A 27,073-nucleotide genomic window follows, 5' to 3' on the forward strand; every position below is an offset into this window, starting at 1 on the left:
ACGCAGCAGGGATGTACATCCCTGCTGCGTGTTTGTCTGTAACCTGCCCCCTTAACCTCCCGGCTGCCGGAGCTGATACTTTACCTGATCAGGGTTTGTACCCTAACCCTAATTTTGATATTTTTTCTGGGTTCTACAATCCACCCATTCTATTGAATACTTTAGATGTCTGTTTTTTTTAATGCAGTTAAGTTCTATTATATTCTTAATCACTCGGGCCCAAACAGCCAAACTGTACAGTTTAAGAAATTTTTACGTGTGTTTTTATGTTGTCAGGACCTTACAAGAAGAGAAATCCGGCAGGAAAGATTTATATAGCCCCCCTAAAACTGCCCCTGCCTATGTGCCAGCCTGACCCAGTCGGTCAGTGATAACTGGTTAACAGTCCCGTCCTACGCAATATTGCACACAGAGACAACACAACACAAACACAATAAGGAATGGTAAGGCAGATATAGGTCAAAACTGGAGATTGCAAATACAAAACCAAGTCAGTAGGAAAATGGGAAGTCAGAGAAGCGTAAGCCAGAAGGTGAAAATATCAATACAGGTAGAACAGCATCTGAATTTAAATAGACTTATAGCAAGTACTGAATAAAAGATCCTCTGGTCCTCTGAAATCCAGACCGCACAGATCAGAGGATAGTAGCAAGGGGTGAGAGTGGTGAAGGAATCTGCTAACCACACCTAGCTTAAAGGAAATCTGTCAGCACACAGATCCAACCCAAGATGTTGACAGTGCAGCTCACTAGTTAGCAAGTAAAGTAAAGAGAAGTCATGGTGAATCGCTAGTATCTCACTCTGGCAAGCCTCACCACTCCTTCCTCCTCCCTCTTCCCCTTGAATATTCAGTGGAGGCTGGCCTCTAGTGATGAGCAAACATGTTCATAAACGTTCATATGTGTGTATGAACATGGCGCTAATTGTTCGTGTTTGATGATCAGAATGCAAAACAAGAGTCCGTGGAGCCTCAGTTACGAGTCTCAAAACACGGGATAGCCAGATATCTCTAGCCTGTTGCCACGGGGTGCCTCCATGATGGGGAGAGCACCACACCACCCTGATAAATAACCCCTTAAGTCCCACTCGGTTGCAAGTATTGGAACATAGACAGGGAAACAACAGGGTGGCCCCTTTTGTCAATGTCTAACTCAAGGTGCGAGTATTGCGATCATGACAAGGGCTTGCAAAGGCAGGCCTCCACCCACAGACAGCCGTTTCAGGGGAATTTGCCCCTCGTCAGTGTGGGGTAGGATTCTGGCTAGTTGGGGCAATGACAAATCAACCAACAAAACACAGTAATCACTGAACTCAAGGAGAACAGCGAAAAAAATTCCAATGAAGTACTCAATCAAGAGTCTCCACTGATGCCCCCAAAAATTTAAATATGCAAAACAAGAGTCCGTGGAGACTCAGTTACGAGTCTCAAAACACGGAATAGCCAGATATCTCTAGCCTGTTGCCAACAGGGTGCCTCCATGATAGGGAGGGCACCACACCACCCTGATAAATAACCCCTTAAATCCCACTCGGTTGCGAGTATTGGAACATAGACAGGGAAACAACAGGGTGGCCCCTTTTGTCAATGTCTAACTCAAGGTGCGAGTATTGCGATCATGACAAGGACAAGGGCTTGCAAAGACAGGTCTCCATCCACAGACAGCTGTTTCGGGGAATTTGCCCCTCGTCAGTGTGGGGTAGGATTCTGGCTAGTTGGGGCAATGACAAATCAACCAACAAAACACAGTAATCACTGAACTCAAGGAGAACAGCGGAAAAAATTCCAATGAAGTACTCAATCAAGAGTCTCCACTGATGCCCCCCAAAATTTAAATATGCAAAACAAGAGTCTGTGGAGCCTCAGTTACGAGTCAGTGGAGACTCTTGATTGAGTACTTCATTGGAATTTTTTTCGCTGTTCTCCTTGAGTTCAGTGATTACTGTGTTTTGTTGGTTGATTTGTCATTGCCCCAACTAGCCAGAATCCTACCCCACACTGACGAGGGGCAAATTCCCCCGAAACGGCTGTCTGTGGGTGGAGGCCTGCCTTTGCAAGCCCTTGTCATGATCGCAATACTCGCACCTTGAGTTAGACATTGACAAAAGGGGTCATCCTGTTGTTTCCCTGTCTATGTTCCAATACTTGCAACCGAGTGGGACTTAAGGGGTTATTTATCAGGGTGGTGTGGTGCTCTCCCTATCATGGAGGCACCCCGTTGGCAACAGGCTAGAGATATCTGGCTATCCCGTGTTTTGAGACTCATAACTGAGGCTCCACGGACTCTTGTTTTGCATATTTAAATTTTGGGGGGCATCAGTGGAGACTCTTAATTGAGTACTTCATTGGAATTTTTTTCGCTGTTCTCCTTGAGTTCAGTGATTACTGTGTTTTGTTGATGATCAGAATGGTTATAATGATAATTTTCGAACATAATTGAACTTGCAACCATACACAACTGTGTAATTTGCACCTGAGAATCTGTACACATGTATGTAGACCAAAACGTACACTTCTATATGTTTGTTATTTGTTCGTGAATGTTTAGCGAACAGGAACACGAATCGATCACAATCTTTTTTTATGTTCATGTTCGGGATCCAAACATTGGGATGTTTGCTCATCACTACTGGCCTCCACTCGTGCGGAATGAGGGCTACACCATGACTCCTCTTTGACATTTGATTACAGAATTTGTGCACTTGAGGCACACTGTCAGCATCTCGGGTCAGGTGCTGGTGCTGACAGATTCCCTTTAACTTTCTGCAGCGTAGAACAAGTTCAGCAAAAAAAGAGACAGGTGTGGTGGAATCCAATTAACACTGCAAGGAAAGAAATAAAGCATTGTTCAGACAAGACAATAAACAACAGCAGTGCACAGATGTTACATATGTGGTTTTTTTTTGTTCCTTACTAATGCTGTAGCTAGATGTTAACTGGACATCAATAGGGAAATATCACTACAATAATGCTATTTTAGGTGTTTTTCTAAAAATAAAAAAAAAATTGGTTTTGGTTTATTATTGTGGCTTGCACTACTGTTTCCCATGAAAATATTAGACATCTCAGCAATACAATGTATGTGCAACTTAGTTCTTTAAAAATTAAAAAAAAAAAAAAAGGCCAAAAAAATAAATGTATTAAATGTATTTTGGTCTTTATAACAATGATATATGATGTAACAGCATCCAAATGAGTATCTGTCCTCTGGATCAATGCTCAAAAGTTATTTTATACAAAAATAAAATGTATATAATTGTATATTAAATATGCCTGGACCTATGGACAGTGTAAGACTAGACCTCAGTGAGTATATGCAACTATTAAGGAATACATGGCTGATTTTTGGATCTTTTCTCATGAAAAGACCAGCCCGTGGCATGACTCTTTGCCACCGGGAAAAACGGAAAGTGCCTGGAAGCCTTATTTTATGCAACATATGTTTTTTGACATACAATCTGGTCTATATTCCCAGCAGACCCATATTAGATGCGCCAACTGTCAAATGTGCATTACAAAAAAAACATCTTCACTCTTAAACTATAGATGATTTTTATTCAACTATATTCCGAAAACTGTAAAAAAAAACTAACAAATTTCCTTATTGTGTCTTTAATAGAATGGTGTGTTACAGTAGCAGTGTCCTGGTTCCCTTGGTAAAACAACTCATTTTGTTTAAATTTCCTATCCTCCTGAAAAAAGCACTACAGAATCTGTTGGTGCTATACAAATAAAATAAAATAAATAATAATAATAATAATAATTATTATTATTATTATTATTATTATTATTATTTTATACGTTTTACAGATTATTTTTTTTTATTTACCACTGTGTGAAGCCAGCCTAAAGGTTAGAACAATTAAAGAATGCAGTTGATACAATAAAATCACACAATTATGAAGCCATGTATCATTTTATAAAAAAGAAAGTTATATTTCTATTTCAATTAAAAGTTATAGATTTAAGGGATTATTCACCAAAAATTTTTCTTTTAGATCAACTGGTGCCAGAAAGTGCCAGAGATTTGTAAATTAATTCTATTAAAAAATCTTAAGTCTTACAGTACTTATCAGCTGCTGTATGTCATGCATGAAGTGGTATTCTTTCCAGTCTGGAGAGCAGGAGAGATTTTCTATATTTAAAAAGACGTTCGTTTTTGCACTGTATTGAAGTCAATTGAATAAAAGACGTTCAATGCACACAATGTAGATGGATGAGGTGTGTGCAGACAACAAAATAATAAACATGTCACAACAATTATTTTCTGATGTTTTTTTTGGAAACAGTGGACATTATTTTTTAGATTTTTACAGAGTTTCTTTTTTTTGCACTTTTTTGCACCAGTTGATTTGAAAGAAAACATTTTTTGGTACACAACCCCTTTAATACTGTAGATTTTTTTTTTTACTTAGGATGATACCATTTTGGTTTTTTATAGTTGTTTAAAAAATGGAAGAAGGCTGATTTGAGTTTTTATTGGGGGAGATCTTTTATATGTTTGTTTACATTTTTTAGTCCACCCATGAGACTTACATTTGATTGTAATCTATTAGTATAGACTGCCTATAGGAGGTTGTACTAGCAGATCTGGCATAGTAGCCATGGAGGCCTTTGGATGTCCTTAGGTTTCCAGGACAACTAATCAGCACCTTGCAGTTCCCGGGTGTGCTGGTCAGAAGACTGGTGTCAAATGACTCACTAGATGCATGAATGACTTACTAGCAAGTAAAAGAACCAGCATCAGAATGACAACCAACACCAGTCACTGACATTGGCTATGTTCACACAACATCAAAAATTAAGAAAAGGTGCCCGATTTCGCTATTTTAAAAAAAGTCAGTTTTTGCCGCAATTTAACTGACTGCAATGGCAATGCATTGAAGTCAATGGGAAGACGGACGTCTAATGCACACAATGCACTTTTGCAAACAGTGGACGTTTTTTTTATTATCTGTTCACACAGTTTTTTTTTGTCACCGTTCTTCCTCCATTTTTACTATTAAATTCAATAGATTTTTTAATTAAGCCGCACCCAAAGGGTAATTAGTAACCCAAACTAAAATAATGTGCAAACACCAGTCATTGCACTAAGGTCATTGCACCAGACAGCTAAATGGCGTCCGTTATTTTAGACTCAAATAACGGACGTAATTTTAAACGGAGCCGAAAAAAGGTTGTGTGAACATAGCCATTGTGTGTTCCCTGTAGATAGCAGTCTGCAGTCGCAGTGGATAGAGAATTCTGAGTTTATGACCCTGCTCCATACTTCCCCACCTATATGTTTATGTATGTCATAGGTTGGAAAGGGGTTAATTGGGAAACATTTCCTAGGCACTTTCCAGGCTTAAGAGGCTACTTTAGGAATTAGCAGCAGTTTCTTTGGGAACAAGTAGTAGAAACCTAAATGATATTCAGATTCAGGGTCATATTCCGAATTCAGGAGAGCCCTCCAATATCATTACCTAATATAACACAATTGTCTTTTCAAGTGTTAAAGGTCAGGTAGTGCAGTGCCACCATGATCCAAAGACATAAACCTACCAGATGCAAAGGATGAGAGTGAATGTATAGTTAAAGATACAGATACAGGGGCAGATGCATACCCCAGAATATACATATATTTCAATAAATCATCTTAATAGTAATTTTTGCTCAGATAGAGCAATACTAAATAGTTTGTAACCTAAAACATAATCTAGTAGAGAGAAAATATAATTATTTAAGGCAACAGTGCCTATATATTTATACAGCAGTAAGCATGACCTTATTGCAATGCACTAGCTCTACATTCAGGACCCTTAACATATTAAATTTAACTTAAAATGGTTCTATAAGACTCAAACATGGATAGCCTGTGCTTATGGTTGAAAGGTTACACCTCTTCAGGACCACAGCACTACCCCCAGCAAAAAAAAAAAAAAAAACTTGGATTACGAGTTTAATTACTGAGCTTGTAATCCTAATGACTTTTAAACCAGATTTACTCATAAGAAATCACTGATATGCAGACAATTGGTTTCACATCCAAAAATTAATGATTTATTAGTCTAAATAACAGGTAAAACTAATTAAACAAACATTCAGAAACAGCTGAAAATGTCATATTATCAGTTACTGTACAATATAGCAATCAGCATGTGGAGTATAATGTATAGTAAGTGCATAAACATGAAATAACAGCAGCAGTTTGTAGATACAGGAAGGAACTGCAGATTAGGGATGGTCCGAACCGAGTTCGGTTCGGGTTCGTACGAACCCAAACTCTCGGTAATGATTCCCTCTGTCTGTCCGCTCCATGCAGCGGGCGGATCCAGCGGGAGGACCGCCTGGAAAACTGGGATACAGCCAAAGCCATAGGCTGTATCCCAGTTTTCCAGGCGGTCCTCCCGCTGTATCCACCCGCTCCACGGAACGGGCAGACAGTAGGAATCTGATGCCGAGCGTTCGGGTTCATACAAACCCGAACCTCAGAGGGTTCGGACCATCCCTACTGCAGATGTCCATAATGCAGTAGCGTAGTACAATAGGCTAGAATAGAGAAGCAGGGCTGCTCTCAGAGGTCTGTGTGGTCACATGACAGCAATGGAGAAGGGGTATGTTCAGTATTAACCAATCAGGAAGTGAGAATCACAGAGCTGTGCAGGAGGACAGTGACAGAAACTTTTATACAGCAGTGTATATAGCTGAGTGCAAGTGCAGGCACATTATAGCGGCAGTGTGTACAGCTGAGTGTAAGTGTAGACAGCATTAATGGAGAGGGTAGGAAACTCAAGGGCTGACAGAGACTGCAGGGAGAATGAAGGTATGAGCAGGGCAGATGTGGGCACATAGAGGGTTACAGCTATGAAGAGATTATCTCCACAGTCCAGTCCCCTGATGTAAGCCCCAGCCAGTGGATCTGCCGTGATTTGGAGGGTGAGGGAGACTTCTTGGGTCAGAGCACAGTGCTGTAGACCCTGCCATGCAGACCATGCCCCTCCCACCCATCCAATACAGGGAGCTCTTAAACCAAAGCAATGCTCTTAAACCAAGTTACAATTTAGGAAAACTGTGAGTTCTTGCGGAATGCTCTCAATCCAAGTTACTCTTAAACCAAGATACCACTGTGTGTGTGTGTATATGTATGTATGTATGTATGTATGTGTATATATATATATATATATATATATATATATATATATATACACATGTGTGTGGTTGGTGCGCAATATGTCTTTTAATTCCTACTTTTATTTTTATCTATTTATACATATTATTCAACGCTGCTTGTTCAGACATGTCAGTGCTTTAACTTGTTGCTTTTAAAGGTATTAGTCACCTATACATGATCAGCTTTCTATGAATAGCATGGTCTATAATGGAAAACCCCTTTAATTTCTATTATATCCTGATATGCAAATTTCTGTGTATAACATAGTCTTTCTTATTTTCAGTCACAGTGCCACAGAAGTATACAGTTTTAGATAAAACTTGTTTGAACTGGTAAATCTAACACTGGATTGTTTATATTCTGAATTATGCACCTAATACAATGAAGAGATGAAGGATGTCTTCCTTTTGACAGTGCAGTGGATAAAAACCATATAGTAAACAGACGTGATAGCCACTCCATCTGTATTATGGCACACAATGATAGCTGAATGTTAAAGATTTGATATATAGATCTATTTTTTATTGCCAACCCTGCCCCTGAAGAAAGTATTAAAATTTCCAGATGAGTAACCAAACAATAAATAGATGAGACAGTAGCCGTGACTATAACATTTTTGCATAATAATGAGAAATTGCTAGATAATGCAGTGTGCAGTTCACAGTTTGTCTATATTATCATTTTGATTGGTTGACTGTAAAATAATGAAATATAAACCAAAAAACACATGTCACATACTTTATTCTCTTGAGAGATTTAAAACAATAGTTATAAGGAACCTTAGCAAATAAATAAAAATAACCAAGATGAGCCCAGTGTATTGAAACATATCAGAAATCTTTTTTTAATTGCCTATAATTATAAATAATATTAATAATTGCTGGAAATATGTACATTCATTTATTCAGATTAGACTCTCCTCTTTTCCCATGTATTGTTCTAATGAGATGGTAAAAAGCCTAAAAACAGCCATGTGTAATCTTTTTCTGCTATATCAGTGGTATAAAACACGGGTTCTTGATCTGTTAGGTTTTTTAGATTTTTCTCATTTATGAAGTTCTAACATATGATAAACCATTCAGCTATGTGCTCACATACTTTCTATTTGGGTCTCATTTTGGTATTTCCATCAAAACACAGAAGAAGGTTATGTTCACACATAGTATTTCCGTATGTTTTTTGGTCATATTTTTTTTTTTTTTAAGCCAAAGCCAGAAGTAAGTTGAAAACACAAAATCTTTCTATTAAAATTATGCCCTTTGAACTCCACTTATGGTTTTGTCTAAAAAAAGACTGATGGAAATACTGTATGTGAACATAGCCCAAGACTATGTTCACACAACATCAAAAATATTGAAAAGTCGGCCGATTTTCATATTTAACCCCTTAACGACAAAGAGGGCGTATAGGTACGCCCTATTGCCGGTAAGGGCGCTCAGAGCGGGGCCGCACGGCGACCCCGCTCTGAACCGCGGCGGTCCCGGGTGCCGCTTGTAGCCCGGGTCCGTAGGTATTAGCGGGCACGGTCCGATCGCCGTGCCCGCTAATACAGTAATCAGATGCAGCTGTCAAACATGACAGCTGCATCCGATTACCGGATCCAGCGTTTCCCTGGTGTCTAGTGGCGGAGATCGCTCCTCCGGGATGTTATCCCGGAGGAGCGATCTCCGTTTCTGAAGCAGGCCGGGGACCGCTCCAAGATGGCGCCGTCCCTGGCTCAGCACTCGTTTACTTCCGGCTGCAGTGTACTTTATGCAAAAATTCAGCCTGTCATTGCAAAGTACAATTAGTGACGCAAAAAATAAGGGCTCATGTGGGTTTCTAGGTGGAAAAATGCAAGTGCTATGGCCTTTGATGCACAAGGAGGAAAAAACGAAAACGCAAAAATCGAAATTGGCTCTGTCCTTAAGGGGTTAAAATAACGTCAGTTTTTGCCGAGATTTAACTGACAGCAATGGCAAGGCATTGAAGTCAATGGGAAGACGGACGTCCTATGAACACAGCGTATTGAATAACGGATGTTTTTGCTGCGGGCGTCAAAATAATGAACATGATCATTATTTTCGGAAGTCTTTTGCAAACAGCGGACGTTTTTTATTTGTAGTTCACAAACAGTTTTCCTTTTGTCACCATTCCGTCTCCGTTTTTACTTTTAAATTCAATTGACTTTTCAATTAAGCCGCATCCAATGGCCGATTAGTAACCCCAAACTAGAATAATGTACAAACACCCGTCAGTGCAACAAGACTCAAAATGATGGACGTCATTTTAAACGGAGATGAAAAGACGTTGTGTGAACATAGCCCAAAGGTGCAAAGCTTCCTATTATAGTTGTTCTCTATGTCAGTTCCACCTCTTGTTTTGGCTAAACATACTAACCAAGATACAGATTAAGGCTATGTCCACACAACGCATAAGCAACGACCGTTATTTGCCACTCAAAACAATGGCCATTGAAAATTGCATTGAGGTCTATGGACAATAGCCGAAAATAATTGATGATAATTATTTCATACCATAATTGTCCGATCTATTAAAATATAACAAGCGGCATCGCGAACAGCGTAAACGAAAAGAAGGAAAAAAGTGCTTGGATTGACGATTTTTTGCTACATTATACATATTAAAAAAAAATTATAAAAAGTGATCAAAACGTCCGATTTTCACAAATATGGTATTAATAAAAACTAGAGATCATGGCGGAAAAAATGACACCCCATACAGCCCTGTAGGTGGAAAATAAAAACATTATAAGCGTCACAATAGGCCCTTTTATTAAAGGGGTACTCCGGTGGGGCGGCATTTTTCCAATCTGGCCGGGGAGGAGGTGGCTGAGGGCAACGACGTCCACTCACCTCCCCGGTTCCAGCAGCGGGTCCCGCATCGTGGCGCTCCATTCCCCGCTGCCCAGCCACTTCCTGGTCTCTGACGCGGACTCGAGACGTGACGTTTCGAGTCCGCTCAGCCAGTCAGTGATGCTCCCCCCTCCATCACTGACTAGCTGAGCGGACTTGAAACGTTTCACTTCACACCATGTTTGATATATCTCCCCTATAGTCTTTACTTACGTCCATAATTATCCAAATATTTATTTATTTTCAAAATGTCGGCCGAAGAAAAACATTGTGTGAACATAACAGCAGGGAGGGGATTACATATCAGTTCAGATGGTATGAGGAAGAGGAGAACCAGTGGGAAAGCTCACAAAGGCTGAGAGGAGAGCAAACACAAGTCTGCTGAAGAGAATCATGTAGGCTGTGTACAAGTGTAAAGAGAAAATAGAGCTTAGAATACACACTATAGAGACAATATAGGCACAAGTGGGCAAAGTTTTTAATAAAGATCTATGGAAAGTGGCAAATATAAGTCAAATATAAAAATAAATGCTTTTTCAAAGATGTCCAAAACTTTTAGAGTTTCTTGCTGATCTGCCTAATATTACCTTCAAAAAGGTTACTATACTGCTATAACCCTGAACTAGGGAACCCCAACTAGAGAAGATTTTTTGCTGCAGATCATCCCAAAAAAGTAGTTTCTATGTGGTATAGGGAATAGGTTCATACACTATACATATGCGGTTATTTTGGGCAGTTACACAGGGGCCCAATAGGCAGAGGAGCCCACAAGATTATCAAATAACTTTTTACTGTACTGCCCATTAGAATGAATGTAAGGGCCGGAGCTTATAGTTACATAGCTCACAATTGCTGGTAAATTATTGTAAAGAAACATAAGGGGTGCTCTATGGTTAACTAATAGACTGCTGTTCTTACACAAGGGCCCACTTCTGTCTGCGCCTCCCTTTAATTTGTATATATATTGCCCAATCCTCTACACAGAGCTCCTTAACCATACTGTACATTATGGCACATACGATACTTTTTTTATACGAACAATATGAATGAGTTCATTTGCTGGAGGATTTATGTCATTCTTTCATTATCATGACTTTTCAATATGTAACACATCCTCATCTACCTCATCTCTTCCATCATTTCTACAGCTCTCTTTAATATTTTTATGAGTTGTATCCACCTATTCATGCCTACATTTTCCTTTCTGAGCGCACCTCCTATCTAATTACATCATTGACCCTTCCATAGAAGCTATGGCAGCTTAGTGACCTGTTAGTGTTGGTTACTGAGCCCATTACAAGAACTTTCGTGCGGTAATATACAATGACTAGTCAATGCACAAAACAAGCAAATTCACCTCCTGCTTCACGTCACAGTTGGTTTATTCTGCATGCTCTAGCAACCAGAGACCTGTGTCTTCCTAATATGTTACTACTGCTGCAGTGTTTGGTCAGGCTACAGAGGGCTTTAATTATGATTCAGTTACATATCTAAAATGATTATTTTCGCTGGTTAATATCAGTAGATAAGTAGACTATATGTAATAATACAGTAGGTCTAATAGTAACATAAAGTGGTATTAATTACAAAACACATTAGATGAGTAAGAAACATTTAGACGCTATATAATACAATTTCCTCTATGTATAACACAACAAGCACTTAGCTGGCTTCAGTTACGCTGTCATATAATCTGAAGTACATCAGCAAAATGCAAATTTTCTTCCATGTTTTCTATTGTCCAAGCTAATAATTCCATGCATTGTCCCAGTGTGTACGTGTGCAAGATGGAAAACAACTAATGAATCGCTATTTCTGTAGGTGCGGTTACTTCTGTGTATAGAGTACATACTGGTTGCTCCCCTCTGTCAAGTTGATTAATTCATAGGGATAATTGTATTAAAATCTGAAAAGGTATACATTATATTTCAGTTTGTTCCCATCCATTTAAAGTTTTACTGAAAAACTAGCTTTGATACAATGAAAATAGGTAACATAAATAAGTATATGTATATCAAGTGATAGACTTAAAAATGGGAACATAGTACAAAAAAGGTGGAATAAAATAGTTTGTTTATAGTGTTGTATGGCTATGTTCCCACAGTGTCTTTTTTTAGGCCAAATATTGACCATTGATAATGATGGACAAATACAAACATGGTTGGAACATAGCCTGTAATTTACTGACACTGACTACTAAAATCTAGAGTGACCAGTGCAAAAAGAATCCAATGCAGTTAAAATGTTGCTGCCCCCTTTCCCCCCAATAAAAAGCAGTATGTTTATGCATGTCAGTTAATGACAGACAGATAAATAGGCAGATGATGTGTGGCTGGGTGGATAGATAGATAGATAGATAGATAGATAGATAGATAGATAGATAAATAGATAGACGAGTATATAAACAAATATTAAAATGTACACATTTCACTAAATACTTAACACGTTAAATTTAATTTTCAGCTTCAGTCTATCATCCAAGTGCTACTAAATACTTGTTCACACCATTAATAAATTGGTATATAAAACAAGTAAAAACTGAAAACTGTTTAGTTCAGGAACTGGCCTATCTCCAATACAGTGTAAATGAGAACATGACAGAGTTTTTTTATTGTTTCTTTTCTGGAAAAACTTTATGGATCTGTCAGGCAATTGGTGCCTGTAAAATCTTTCCACTATCTTTTTTAACAGAGGATGCCAATATAACTAGCACTGTAGTGCAAACAAATCCTAAAAGAAGGCGAGATAACATGAATTTAAATTCCAAAGGGGTTCCTGTGCTGGTTTCCTAGTGCACCAGTCAGTAATGTGTTTGTGGGAATTCAGTCTTTTTGTCTCTAAGAGGGGGAAAAAAGCTAAATCTACATCGGTGGCCCAGTCTAGGTTTGCCATTCTTTAGGTTTTCTATTGATGTGAATGAAGTGGCCTGGACCTTTTATTTGATCTACTCAATTGCATAAAGTGACAGAATTCTAATATATTTGTTTAATGCTCTTCAATAGGATTTCACTTTCTAACTCGCAAGTAAAGCCCAGATCATCCAATGTGCTATCTACTCTTGGCACAGGGACATATTTCATATAACCCTGCCACTGTTTTCAGCAGAATTTAAGAAGGTTTTGCAAATCAAAAGTTGAATATAAAGAAACAGATGTGAAGTTAGTGTGAATTCCTATAGTGAAGTCTGAGCCTATTGTGAGAGCACTGCAGGAGGTCCTGACGGTCTATTTTCCATGCTGTAATTGAAACATATTAATTAGGTAATTTGTTGTTAGTTGGGTGAAAACAAATAATGGACTCAGAAAAGACTGACATGGGGCGTTTTGGGATTTTTCTTTTTCTTTTTGCTGTTTGATTTATTATTGCATTATAAGGTCCATTTACTGTTTCTCATAACATCAAATGGTTAAACTGCCTCAAATCACTAACCTTTTACAATAGTTCACATTTGATAGAAGGTATTAAATATATTAACTTGTGAAAATTTTACAATATTTAACTCTCCTAGTTTTATACATGCTAGTTTTTTTTCTTTTTTACAATCCCTAAAAGTGTTTATTGACTTTGGCCATGAGCCACTGATGAGGATTAAAACAAAACAAAGCTGTTGATTCATTCAGCCGTCAACCTACTTACTTGTTGATAAGCTTGAAATGAAAGTCTTTTTAAACAGAACAACAGTTTTGTTGCAGATTTTTTCTTCCTATTCTCACTTATTTTCACAATGAGGCACTTGAAGCTTGTTCTGAATATTGCTTATGCTACATGTTTTGCCAAAAGCCAATCATGTAAAAAAAATTAAAAAAATAATAAAAAAAAAAAAATATATATATATATATTTAAATAATGATTTCTTTTTAGCAATTTAACAGTTTTAGGTCTAAAAAAATATGACTATATTACAAAAGAGCAGAACACCTTATGACTGCAGGTGTCTCTTGCAGATGTCATACTTGTTACTGTTCATAGTACCGTGATGCATAGATTTCTATGCACAGTCAGATTGATATAAGGTTTTGGTTGAACATGATGAAGATTACTCATGTCCAAGACTTGGGACCTTGATGCCTTTTAATCAACTGTACCATTCATTTGACTTTATAGCTACTTTAGTATCCTGTACATAGAAAGAGAAAACTAAAAGTAAATGTATTCCTATGTGCCTCACAATACAGTGACTAGAATGGAGCAGATACTTCTGGAGAAGTAGGACTATCTGTGTTCCTTTTACTGAAAATGAATATTTTTAACCTTATGCCCATCATTATTATATATGTTCATACTCTCCAGTGTAACTTTCACTAATGTGTGTTTCAAGTTTTGTTATAATAACCAAATAAATTTTACATCTATTTGGAATTGTTGATAAATCTATATAATTTATAGTTATATCATCTGTAATTGTTCCAATTTTATCAGTTTTTAATGACCCTTTAATTCAGTTAGAAAAGTTTTCTAATCATGGTCTCTTAACTAGTATATTACCAGACACACCTGTTTAAATGCTGGGAAGTTATACCACATTCACTTTTGTGCTGTTCAATTGTCCCTTGAGTAATTAAATATGCTAATATGTAACATTTAGTTAAGTTGATGAAGTGTACAACTGATGTGAACTTCTCATGCATAAACATAAAAGTCTGCTTTAAGTTAACCTTATACACACAGTCACTCATGCTCATACCCACACTTACACATATAAAAAGGAAATAAACATGATTCAATTTAATACTATAAAAAAATAAACAAAGAAGAACTAATACAGAACGACAGACCATCATTTTGAATTAACATTTTAATGAGAAAATATTATTTGGACGACTAGGTTCATAATTTAACGGTGACACTTATTTTTGTAGTCTGACATACACACATGCTGTGAATAATAACATCAATAAGCAAATGCCATGCCTTCTGTACAACAAGGAGACTGAGTGGTCATTTCTTTACAGATCAGATGACAGTAGGGTCATTTGTAGTTAACTTTAATTCACCACACAGCAACAGTACATTTTTTGGATTTTTTTTTCTAATATTTTTTTCTTCAGCAAATTGGCTAAATTAAATCTAAAAATGGGTCAAATAAAAGTGCATTAAACACATTTTATACTCATTCATATACACAAACATTTACAATACTTTTCTGGACTTTTGGGAGGGCCCCCCAAATAACTGTGTTTCCAACATAACTAGGGATATGACCCCTACCCTTGAAAATAAATATAGAAGCAATTTTCAATTCAGTGACATTGACTGATTATTTTCCAGTGCCTTGAGATTAATACTTACAATTGACAGCCAACAAGTACAGTGAATGGTTTGCTTTCTAAGTTCTATATGTACATTAGGGCAGTATAAGTGTAAACAATTTTCATCTGGTTACATGATTAATCTATAATGCTCACTTTCAATGTTAGTGTTATGGTTGAAATTAATTAACATTAATTTCTATTATAGCTGTGCATATACATGTATACGTTCATACATTAAAAATGTAAGCAAATTATGTCCGGCCAAAACAATCATGCATCGTGTCTCTAAGTAAAGAAGACTGGGGGATAATACTGCAATGCAGAATGCTAATGTTTTAGGCCTCTCTTTTTAATCATTGGATATGAGATTCTTGAAATGAATCTGACTCTTTTCCTGTCCCTCTTTCTAATTCTTGGGGTATAGACATGTGCTCTTAAAACTTGTTACCTAAAAATGTCTGCCCTTCAGTTTTGAAATACATCAAATAAAAGATGTGCAAAAGTGTCTTTAAGAATGGCATTGCTATGCAGAAAAAACATTTTCAAGTGTGTGAAATCATGAACAAAAATACAAAATATCACATTGGATGAACAACTAACAAGGCTCACAAACAACATTAACCTCCTTGCTGGAATAAGTCTTTGAGAGGAAAAAATTAAAGTGAGTAAACTTTGGGAAAAGTGTTTGAGTTGCACATCCTATCAAGTTAGTGCACAGCCACAGAAAGTAGGGAAGTGGGTGGGCTGGTGAGAGTTTCACTAGGTGTTGCAGGGCTACTTTGGCTTGTTGCTGTTTGGGGAGATGTTGGACTTAATGATGGAGAAGAGTTCGACAAAATTGCTGGGATATGTGTTGGGAGTGCTGGAAGTGTTGGAACAGCTGCTGGTGTAGGTTTGATAGGTACTGGGATGGCAGGCAAAGTCTGTCCTCCATGGCAAAGCGGCTTGATGGGCACTCCATAAGCACTCACACTGTAATCACTGTTACCCATAGATATGGGTGTGGTAGTGTCTATCATGCTGGAACTGTACATGTGAGGCCAACCAGTGCCAATGGAGCTGCCAACTGTAGTCAATTGGTTGTGAAGAGGATAAGCAGCTGACATTGGTGGCATTGTGGAAAAAGCAAGTCCTCCTGGCATTTTATATTCTCTGGCAATGATATTTTCAATGGCAAAGGGATGTTTAAAGCTGGATGTTTGTGAGACCCCCAGGTTATATGTTGACATCTGTGGCAAATGGGTACCAGAGGCAGCCAAAGCACTAAGCCTAAGCTTTGCTTGTTGCTGCAGGTACTGGGCTGCATCTGAAGGCTTAGTAGGAGCAAGATGGTCCGATTTCATTACCTTGAACCTCTTCCTACGCCTTAGGAAACTGCCATTTTCAAACATATCACCACAACTTGGATGAAGTGCCCAGAAACTCCCCTTGCCAGGCTGATCTGGTCGCCTTGGGATCTTGATGAAACAGTCATTGAAGGACAAGTTATGTCTTAAAGAGTTCTGCCATCTTTGAGTGTTCTCTCTGTAGTACGGAAATCTGTCCATGATGAATTTGTAGATTTCACTCAGGGGTAGCATCTTCTCCTGGGAACTTTGGATAGCCATAGCCGTCAATGAAATATAAGAGTAAGGGGGTTTTTGATCACTGTATGTGTTTCTTCCTGGCCGAGGCATCTTCAGTGTGGTGACAGGTAATCTATATGTAATTGAGGAGAGGTGACCAAGTCAGCTTTTTAGATAATAAGTAAATATGAAAAACATTCTAGCATACATTGGAAAAACAACTATAATTAGTTAACAGTATTAACCCCTGCATATATAGTACATACGTTTAAGTTTAGCAAGTCTCTACATCACTTGTCTATACATTACAAAGAATAGAAAGAACATAACATTAACATCATACCTTCAACTTTCTCGTCACAAGTTGACACTCTGCATCCGGAAAGTAGCAACAAAGAGGTTTGCTCCTGCCCAAAAGCAAAATCCACCAGAACTAGCACTTTCTAGTATTTCAAGTCTTAATTCAATCACTAGCCAGCCTGAACCCTTCTTGGATAAACTCTGATCCGCTCTTTAGCATCAGGAATAAGCTCCTTTTCTGAGCAGCAGTTGAATGGGAGCGGGGAAAGTATTTCTCCTTTGCTGGGTGGGAGATAAGCTAAGTAGTTGTGTCCATGTCCTTCCTCAAACCATCTGATAGTTTTATGTGGTGACATGAACAGAAAAGACCCCTGTAGAGGCGCTTCATTAATGTGCCACTTCTTTGCTATCATATGACAATCGCCTTGGGAGGAGGAGGAGGGAGGGAGCAGAGGAGAGAGAGAGTAGAGAGGAGGGGGCGTGGGGGAGAGAAAGGAATAATCTGGTTTCATTTACACCTATTTACATGGACACCTTGGGCCAATAGAAATCATTTCCATTTGAAGACAAGGCAAGGGGTGAAAAGGCTCAGCAACCGGAATTGAAGTGTGATGGTACCCAGTAACAGTGTGTGTGAAGGTATGCACAAACCTTCCTGTGTGCATTGCAGGGAGCTTAGTCTGCAATTCACACTTACAAATGGAGCTACTGAGCAGTGGGATGTTTGACATGGAAATTGCTTGGCTGTGGTATTCTGTTTGTTCTATATTGTTATCTGATTTGTATTGTTAGCTAACTTAAGGCAGCGCTTTTACTTTTTAACAAGAGGGGGAGGGCACTTGTTCTCAGGCCAACTAAACTAATTCACTGAGTTTTACTTAATTTTTTCTTTCTAGATATTGTTTGTGGTATTGAAGATAATGTAATGATATACATCCCTGGAAGTCAGAGACGTTAATTAGTAAATATTATCTTGTTGTTATTACTGTAGTTTGTTTTATGTGCTCTATTTTTTTTTTCTTTGTAATGAAACTGACAAAGATTAGTGCAAACTTTGCATTCATCAATGTCTTTGATTGGAGTTTGAATATTATTGAACATTAATGTAGAATGTATATATTTGATAAATAAACTTTTTCGAACTCTTTTAAGCAGACTTACCTTTGTGAGTTTCCTAGAATAAGTTTATATAACCCTACTTTTAACTAGTTCATTCGAACGTCATGCTAAACTTCAACAATTGTATATTAAGCTAAATGTATGCAAATTGAGGTGGACAGATAGCAGAAATGTATTCATAAGAAATAAGTGACTAGTGCACAAATCTCAATGTTCAGCTTTTTTAATAGTGCGGTATGTAATGTACTGTAAGGAACACAAGCTAACACAAGTTATGAAACAGATTAACACAGAAAAAGGTGGTCTCCGAGGGGGTGTAAGAGCAATTGATTTGATTCCGCAGCAATCCCATTCTAAATCCCAAGGGATGTCACTGATAATCCCTAATCATTCAAGCTCATAACAACATTGTACACTAAACAGCTGCTAAGCAGCCAGATGTGAGGGCTTTAAGACGCACATTACAACTAAACAACAAGAGGCATGCTAATGACATCTCTAATGCCAAGGCAAGAATTTGTCTAGTTACCCAGTATAATTGATAAGATGGTATGAAATGGACTGCATTAAAGAGGAAAAGCAGCCACTGTATTAGTATTATGTACAATGTATACACATGGATTATCATAAGACAGCCACAATATAGAATTATAAGACTCTAAACAACACCTCTAACTACAAATGCAGAGTGTGTATGCGTGTACGCTTCTGCAAGTGTATGGGAAGAATTTATCATTGTCTGTTTCATCTCCGCTGCTTGCCTCATGTAACCCTCCCTCCTCTTACAGTGTGACACTGAATCTGTTGGTTCTTGAAGACAGAAAGGGTGATTACCAGGATATTAATCACAGGAATCTTGTAATTCTGGCAATTCCTGCTGAAAGTAGTTGCTTGTTCCAAAACTCTAATAGAAACTAATTAAAAAAAAAATCCAACATTTTCCAGCTTATTTACCAATAAATCAACTGTTTTAAATCAGGTTTTTTTTTTTTATCATATTGCATTTATGTTTAACATATATGATTGATTACTCAGATACAATAAACTATGTGCCCTACAGTGTAATATCATTCCTGATCTTTAGATACATAAGATAATAATTATCAGTCAAAATGTCATTACCATTCTTGTTTTAATGGCATAAATATATATTGAATTTTTTTTTAATAATATGATAATTGTACAGAATTGTTATTTGAAAATTATTTTGCCTTGAGAAACTTCAGATGGAAGTGATAAAATAATAATAATAATAATAATAATAATAATAATAATAATAATAATTATTATTATTATTATTATTATTATTATTATTATTATTATTATTATTCATACATGTTTCCAACACTATATTGCTTATGTATCATAAACATTTTCTTGGTAAAGTTAACACAGATGGCCGCCTTCTTTTTGATGCTGAAAATATGAATACCATAATGCAAAATAGGAAACGTAAACTCAACTAGATAGATAGGTAGGTAGGTAGATAGATGCAGATGCAATAGAGAACGTGATAGGATAAATTTCTTCCATCCGTTTGAAAATGTACACAGTACTAATGTATTTGATATAGATTTGGCAGTAGATTTTAATAAAATGGAGCAAATTCCCAACCTTCTAAAAATGAAAAAAAAAAAATAAATAATGTGAAGCGCGTGAAATATGATGATGATGTTGTTGTCTACTACATAAAAAGTAAAACTGAAATATGATGACCTTTAAACACAAATAAACGATATTAATTATTTTCCGAATATAATAAAAACCTATCAAAGCCTATTAAATGTAAAAAAAAAAACATATTTACATGTTCAGTGGTCAAATAGAAATCACATAGACTATAAAAAAATAAAGTATAACGTTTTGGATGAAGGATATTATTTAGAGTATCTTGATGATTATTTAGAGTGCATAAAGGGCCTGCGCTTTTTCTACTTATTAAGAAGTTTTTAAACACTGTTTTGCATTGAACGTTGTCATTGGAATAAATATCAGCAATACAATGCCATTAAGAATGCCTTTTACCTCACTAGTTACTTAGGCGCAAGATTGTGGCCGGTAGTTTATATGACTGTATTATTATCATTGGATATTTTAAACGTCCTTTTTTTTTTTTTTTTGCACCATTTTACTGTCTTCGCTGGGTGTAAATTATCTTTCAAATGCAGTGTCTTTAAGCCCACAGGGCTTTGGACAATTAGGTGTAGCTCAACAAAAGATATGTTGGGACAAGCAAAACATTAATGACAGTTTCCCTTGCTGACCAATAAATCACCGAATCGTTACTTAAACACGATGAATTTAGGAGATTAAACAATTTCATTAATATTGAAATAGCTGCTGTGATTCAGATTAGTTACTTGAAATGCAGAATCACGTTCCCCAATATTAACAGAAGCACTTGAGCACTAACACAATATGACCTTCTAAATTCAGTTAAAAAAGAATTCATTTACAGAAAGCTGAGCTGTATTTTTAAAATATAATAATTCCCTTTACAGTATTAACTAGTAATGGTAAAGGGAAGTATGCGTAATCACACTGCAGACTGTCTGCTACAAATGGGTTAATGCATTACATACACAGAAACGATCAGTGACTATCATGTCTATGGATAAAAGGAGATCATAAGACTAAAGGATTATAATAAATTAACTTGCCATAGAATTACAATCACTTTTCTTCCGGGATTGTTTAATTGAATGTTTTAATTCATTGATATTGTTATTAAAACTACACTAATTTAAGATGATGAATTATTGATTTTTTACCACTTTTCTTATTTTTATTTACTTATTATAATTATTTATTTTTCTATTTTTATTTATGTACGTATGTTTATTTAAGTATGTAGTTATTATAATAAGAAAAAGAAACAATGAAAACTATATGTTTATTTAAATATTTTAACTAATTAATGTGTATATGTATATATATATATATATATATATATATATATATATATATATATATATAAATTATTGCCCCTCATATCTATATACTTAAAATATGGAAATAAATTCCCCATAAATAATTTTGCTTTTCTTGATTTGTTGACCATTTCCCTTTATGGCTTCATCAGATATAAATTTACGGTATTATTGGGCGTAAATATAATTGACATACAATATTCAACATTCTCAAAAATTTTAGATAATACACAATTACTTAGTGGAATATTTTTTATGAAATGTAACCTACAATTTTAAGCTTTTTTTCCTCCCAAAATAAAACACACTATTGTGTTGATGAAATGTGTTTTCCTATTTACAATAGTATAGTAAATAACCATACGTTGGGCTTTAATTTCATTCTTTTAATTATATAAGCTTGGGTATGCATTGGGAATCACATTTCAGTGCAACACATTGCTCTTAATAATGGAATGAATAGGATGTGAAATGTGTGTACTGGGTGTCTTTTAAAAGTGAACTTATCTCTTTGTAAAGAAATGCAACCCAAATAAAAAAGGCTTTCTAGAGACTCATTTAAATGGGGAGATCCAACTGTTGTTGGGAAAATGGAATAAAATACACATAAGTCAATTATATCAATGTGCAAAGCAAATGGGAATCTTCTTCAAACTAAAGCTATTCAGTCTTTCCATCACGATGTGTAAAGCTCAGCTTTCTGCTTGAAAGGACTGCAATAGACTCCTGTTTTCCCCAAAAGCAGGACCCCACACGTTTACAGGTTTGGTAATAATTTATGCTAATTTCCCTTCAATAAAACCACAATTCGTTTCAGTAGCATGCAGCCTGTTCAGATGGCCAAGGGAGAGGGGCATAAAAGTGGCTAACACAATATTGGTTTTCATCCTGTATGTTCTCAATGCAGGTGTGAGCATATTGTGAGCCCAGGATCTATCCTTTAACTCGAGCTGAAACTAGAATAGACTGGCCCTCCTTTTCAAACACATGTTAATATTTACAATATAGAAATGGGGAAATGTTAAGCAGCTTCTTAGGGTCTCCTAGGCTTCAAACAATACACAGATCCAAAACAGATTTCTCAACTTGAAAGTATCCCCCATGCATTTCCAGTTAAGTCCTAGATTATATTTGATGAACTTACTTGTGCTCCCTCTGTTTACTTATTGACACTGAAAAGGGAGCTGATAGAATTGGGTTTGGGGACTGGTTTCTTTTGTTGTACTTGAAAGTTTTTGAGTTTACCGAAGTGATTTCACTGCCTATGGGAACTAAGAGCTTGGACCAAGCCCTTTGTTGCAGAACACTATTTAACAAATATACCACATTGCTGGGAGAAGCTACTTATCTTTCATTTAAATGGGGCTTTGCTGCTTAGCATAATCTCTACGTGCCATCATTGACCAGTGATTACTCCATACTGCATATTTCTTGAAATGCGTTTTGGTCAATATAGTAAGATTTTGGTTAAAACAGCAAGAACTCATATCACATTGGTCACTGTATATGTAGATTATAACTATTTATCGTAGATGAGTGACATGATTACCTGAATTTGTATACAATATACAGTACCTATTTCATATTTATAAATAGGTACATTACATGTGTTTTATATAGTTCGATCCTAAAATATACTGTTTTATAGACATTAAGGTCTGTGCAATTGTAAACTGAAATGAGAAAAAAAATATTATATTGAGATATTGTCATGCTATAACATTCTGTGTTGGGAAGGTCATGCATGTTCAACCATATAGTTCAGAATTTACTACACTGTAGAAGAAATCACATACTGTCACTGAAATATTAAAATGTCATATTATCTATTAAATCAGAGTGAAAAAATCCAGTGTGACCTCTTTTATTTTCAATTTTTTTTTTGGTCCTAATATAGGTAAATGGTAATTATTGTTGATAAATTAAATGTATTATTCTTTAATATTGCAAAGCCTTAGTATTGAACATTTGTGAAACAATATGCCCTACCCCACCTTCATAGTAAAGCTATGATTAAACAATAGAATTATTGAAAATCTTGAGTTGACTGAAGATAATGTAACACAACATTGTGTATACAGTTGGAAACATAGGCGCATATGTGGAAATGTGGGCCTCTATGCATAAGGTGTGTGTGTGTGTGTGTGTGTCTGTCTGTCTGTGTGTCTGTGTGCCTGTGTGTGTGTCTGTGTGCAATTTTCAAGCTATGCTTCTAAGTTTTATGGAGTACCCTAACTAAGCAGATGGAGCTTTTGGTAGTATATTTCTTGTAAGGTTTCTAATATGAACTATTATACGGACATAGAAGGACTGAATTTGTCAGGATTTGGCTATGTTCCCGCAATGTAAAATATGGGCAAATAATGGCCGTTGTTGCAAAACAACGGCCGTTATTAATAATCATGACTATTTTTGACAGCCATTGTTTTGCAAAAATAGCTGTTATTTGCCTGTATTTTTACGCTGTGGCAACATAGCCTCATGACTCAACAGGTAAATTTACTGACTCATTGAGCTCTACTGTATTTGTAAATATAAAGTTTTTAAGTAATATAAAGTATATAAAGTAACTGATGTGGAAAAAACTGTTTAAATGATAGCAGTTGCAAATTTTATCTTTTTGTAAACATTGTTATGAAATTAATAATAGCTGTCAAACTGATGGACTGTCAAACTATAGTGTATTACATAACCGTTCAGAGAAAAATGTTCAGAACTTCTGTCTACAAAGTGTGTCAGAGTAAAAAAAATTATAATTAGAGGTATAGTGCTAAAGATGTATTTTTGTCAAGTTTGATTTATAAGGTTTATGTGTAAAATTACGACTATTTAACAAATGTACACATATTACACTTGCTCTAGAATAGACAATAAAATTACCAAGAAAACTAAGTTCGGTGTTGCCACCTGCTGGTCCTTTTGTATAAGGTTAAAGCATAAAACTATATGTTAGGCTATAGCAATCATGTAAATGTGAAGCAAAAGGAGAAGCAAGTTAAAACATGACCTCACTTAAACTGGTATACCAGTAAAAGCAAGTTACTACCTATCCCCTGGATGAGTGTAAACTGCTATGTCTGTGGGGATCCAACCTCTGGGACCCCCAGTAATTGAATAGGTGCCCCATGCGCTCCATTGGATCAAAAAAACACTATAGAGTAGTTTGGTGCTAAAATGTAATAATTCACCATATGTATAACTTATATGTATGACATATGAGTTCTGTATGGACACAAAGAACATATGGACATATAACTGCAGCTATTAAAAGGCCATAAAACATCATGTAACATCATTTAGTGTATAACATCAAAGTATACTCATCTCATAAAATGATGATGTGCCATTGGTATATGCCATAACTGTAGATCCGATACAGATAACCAATAGACCCCAGTACTCAGTTTTTCCTATAGAGCAGAACTCGTTGCCACTTGGCTGTGCAGAGAACTTCAGCCAGTCAAGGGGCCGCCGCAGCAGCACTGCATCTTCTTGATTCCCATGATTGTTGGGGTCCCAGAGGTTGTTATTAGAGCAATAAAAACTGCTGGCATATCCTAGCAATATGCTATCACTATGAGTTGAGATTTTCAAATAACTGAATTGTACTATATCTTTAGCTTCTTTGATCGATGGCATGGCACTTTCTGATACACAGCCTAACTGCAACTCGTTTCATGACTAGTGTGGGTCTTGCAGCATAACTACAAATACTATAACAAACACCTAGACAAATAGGTAGAATAGCCCCGTGGTGGAGATGCCCATTTTAACTATGTGAACCTATACAAAAGATTAGGACATACTGTAAGAGCTCAATAGAATTCTAACAGCCTATCAAAGTACAACGTTTTAATTTATAATACACACGTATTTTAAAAACATAATAATGGAACCAGATATAAATGCTGAATGGCTGAAAAGCATACAGTTATGTTTTAGGTGGATATGTACATAATTACAGACATGGTGAGGTTGGTGCCTGGGTCTTACCACAAGAAGGCATACAAGTGCTTTCTCTGCTGCCTCTCAGAGGCTACTTTTGGTAGTGTTCCTTTTGGTGAGAGATCTTTGATTACTAGACATGCACTCAATAACATTTTGTCCAATTGACAGACTTCAACTACATTGTGCTGAAAGAAGCAGGATAACACTTTTGATAAATTGCCTTGTAGGTCTGATCTCCCATTCAAGCTTTTGGGATACCCATTGGTGAACTGAAAAGTCCAGTATTTCCTTCTAATGAAGTACTACTCCCGTCTGTTACTCTAGTACTTGTATGTCTATTGCCTGATTAGTCTATAAAATATCTTCACAAACAGCTTGGAAATGATCATTTTATTATTTTTACAAATTGGATAGGAACATTAATAGTAGTTTTCTGATAGGAGCGTTAATAGAGTTATTACTTTTATTTTAATGACTGTTTATATTATATTCAACAGCATTCAAATGCGTAGCACTGCCGAGTGTGAACTGTAACCACCAAGCTTCTGAGCCCTAAATGAGCACTCATTATGCATTTTGAGCCACAGTAATTAAAAGAAAGAAGACATAAAAATCTTTTATTTTTTAACTGTAACGGCCTGCAACTGTTTTTTTAAAGGCAAACTCTCAAACACTTCTTACAGACTTGCGCAAAATAAATTTTGCTTTACCCTCAGAGTATTTTCCAGAGGTCTGAAACTCATGGGAAGGTACACCATTGCTTCAAGTCTTCGTCATTGGGCTCATTTGAAGATGAATTGGACTGCATAAGATCTTTGGACACAAAAGTAGACATTTTCAATCGAGGCTAAGTTGCTTTGAGATAGACACATTAAAGCAATAAAAATAGTAGTGAAGGAGCATGTTACACTTACAGCGTACCTGTCAATAAGAAGCTTTTCCTGATTGTTGGGCAGTCCGTCCTGCTGTCAGATTATTAGTTAACGACTGGATACGACTACGGATGAGTGAATTTACAGTAGGTACAAAGCGAATAAAAGGAGAATATCTCTAAGGGTTGACCCTATCATTGTCAAATTGCATACTTTACACATATAGGCTATGTTCACACATCATATATTTTCGTAAAAGTACGGCCGTTTTTTTTCCGATTGCAACAACGGTCGTGCATAATATGAAAATATATGTTACCTTACCTTCTATGGAATCCAGGCCGGAGAGTATACACATAGTATACACTCCGGCCGGGATCTGCAGCAGCGCCATAGAAAACTGACATGATATTCATTGAATAACGGCCGCAGAAAATCCTGTCAGTGGACACTATGGAGCGAGCGGCTCCGACCGCACGCTCCATAGAGTGCTGTGGGGAGTTCTGATGCGGGCACGCACATATGCGTCCGCATCAGAACTCTGTGGCACTTATAATCATCCGGCCGGTACTGCAGAACAGGCCGGGATGATTTTTTCAGAGACCGGCCTTTCCGTGACCCGGTCGGGTCACGGAGCAGCCGGTCTCATACAAGGTATTAACATAGCCATTAGCAAGAAAGAAGTCAAGGTTTCCCCTGGAGCCAGGCACAATCCCAAATGTGTAAAGGTATGTCCAATTGTGTGGACAGGTGTATGTATCACAAGTCTTCCACTTAGTCTTGAACATAACACAGCTTTTGCAATGTCAGGACTCCATCAGGCTATGTTCCCACTACTTTTTTTTTTACTTTTGTCTTTTGATAAAGACGGACAATGTTCATTAATGGTGCGTTCACACCTACAGGATCTAGCTGATTTTCTGCAGCAGATTTCATTTAAATAACTGAACACCGCATCAAATCTGCTGCAGATCTGCTGCAGATCCTGTAGGTGTGAACGCACCCTAACACTGAAAATGTCTGTCTTTATCAAAAGACAGATGTAAAAAAGATGTAATGCGAACACAGCCTTAAGTGTGAA

General features: G+C 36.7%; 1 protein-coding gene across 1 annotated transcript in view; it reads right to left on the bottom strand.

The window, feature by feature from the left end:
* Nucleotides 1–14,786: 14,786 nt before the first annotated feature.
* FOXB1 (forkhead box B1) overlaps nucleotides 14,787–27,073 on the bottom strand; it is a 51,695-nt gene continuing 39,408 nt past the window's right edge. Inside the window, exon 2 of the mRNA XM_069956536.1 lies at nucleotides 14,787–16,956. Coding sequence (XP_069812637.1) covers nucleotides 15,966–16,934 — 969 coding nt within the window. The 5' untranslated portion in view covers nucleotides 16,935–16,956 and the 3' untranslated portion in view covers nucleotides 14,787–15,965. The remainder of the gene's footprint in view (nucleotides 16,957–27,073) is intronic.

The sequence above is a fragment of the Dendropsophus ebraccatus genome, chromosome 1 (genome assembly GCF_027789765.1).
Source record: "Dendropsophus ebraccatus isolate aDenEbr1 chromosome 1, aDenEbr1.pat, whole genome shotgun sequence".
Classification (NCBI taxonomy): domain Eukaryota; kingdom Metazoa; phylum Chordata; class Amphibia; order Anura; family Hylidae; genus Dendropsophus; species Dendropsophus ebraccatus.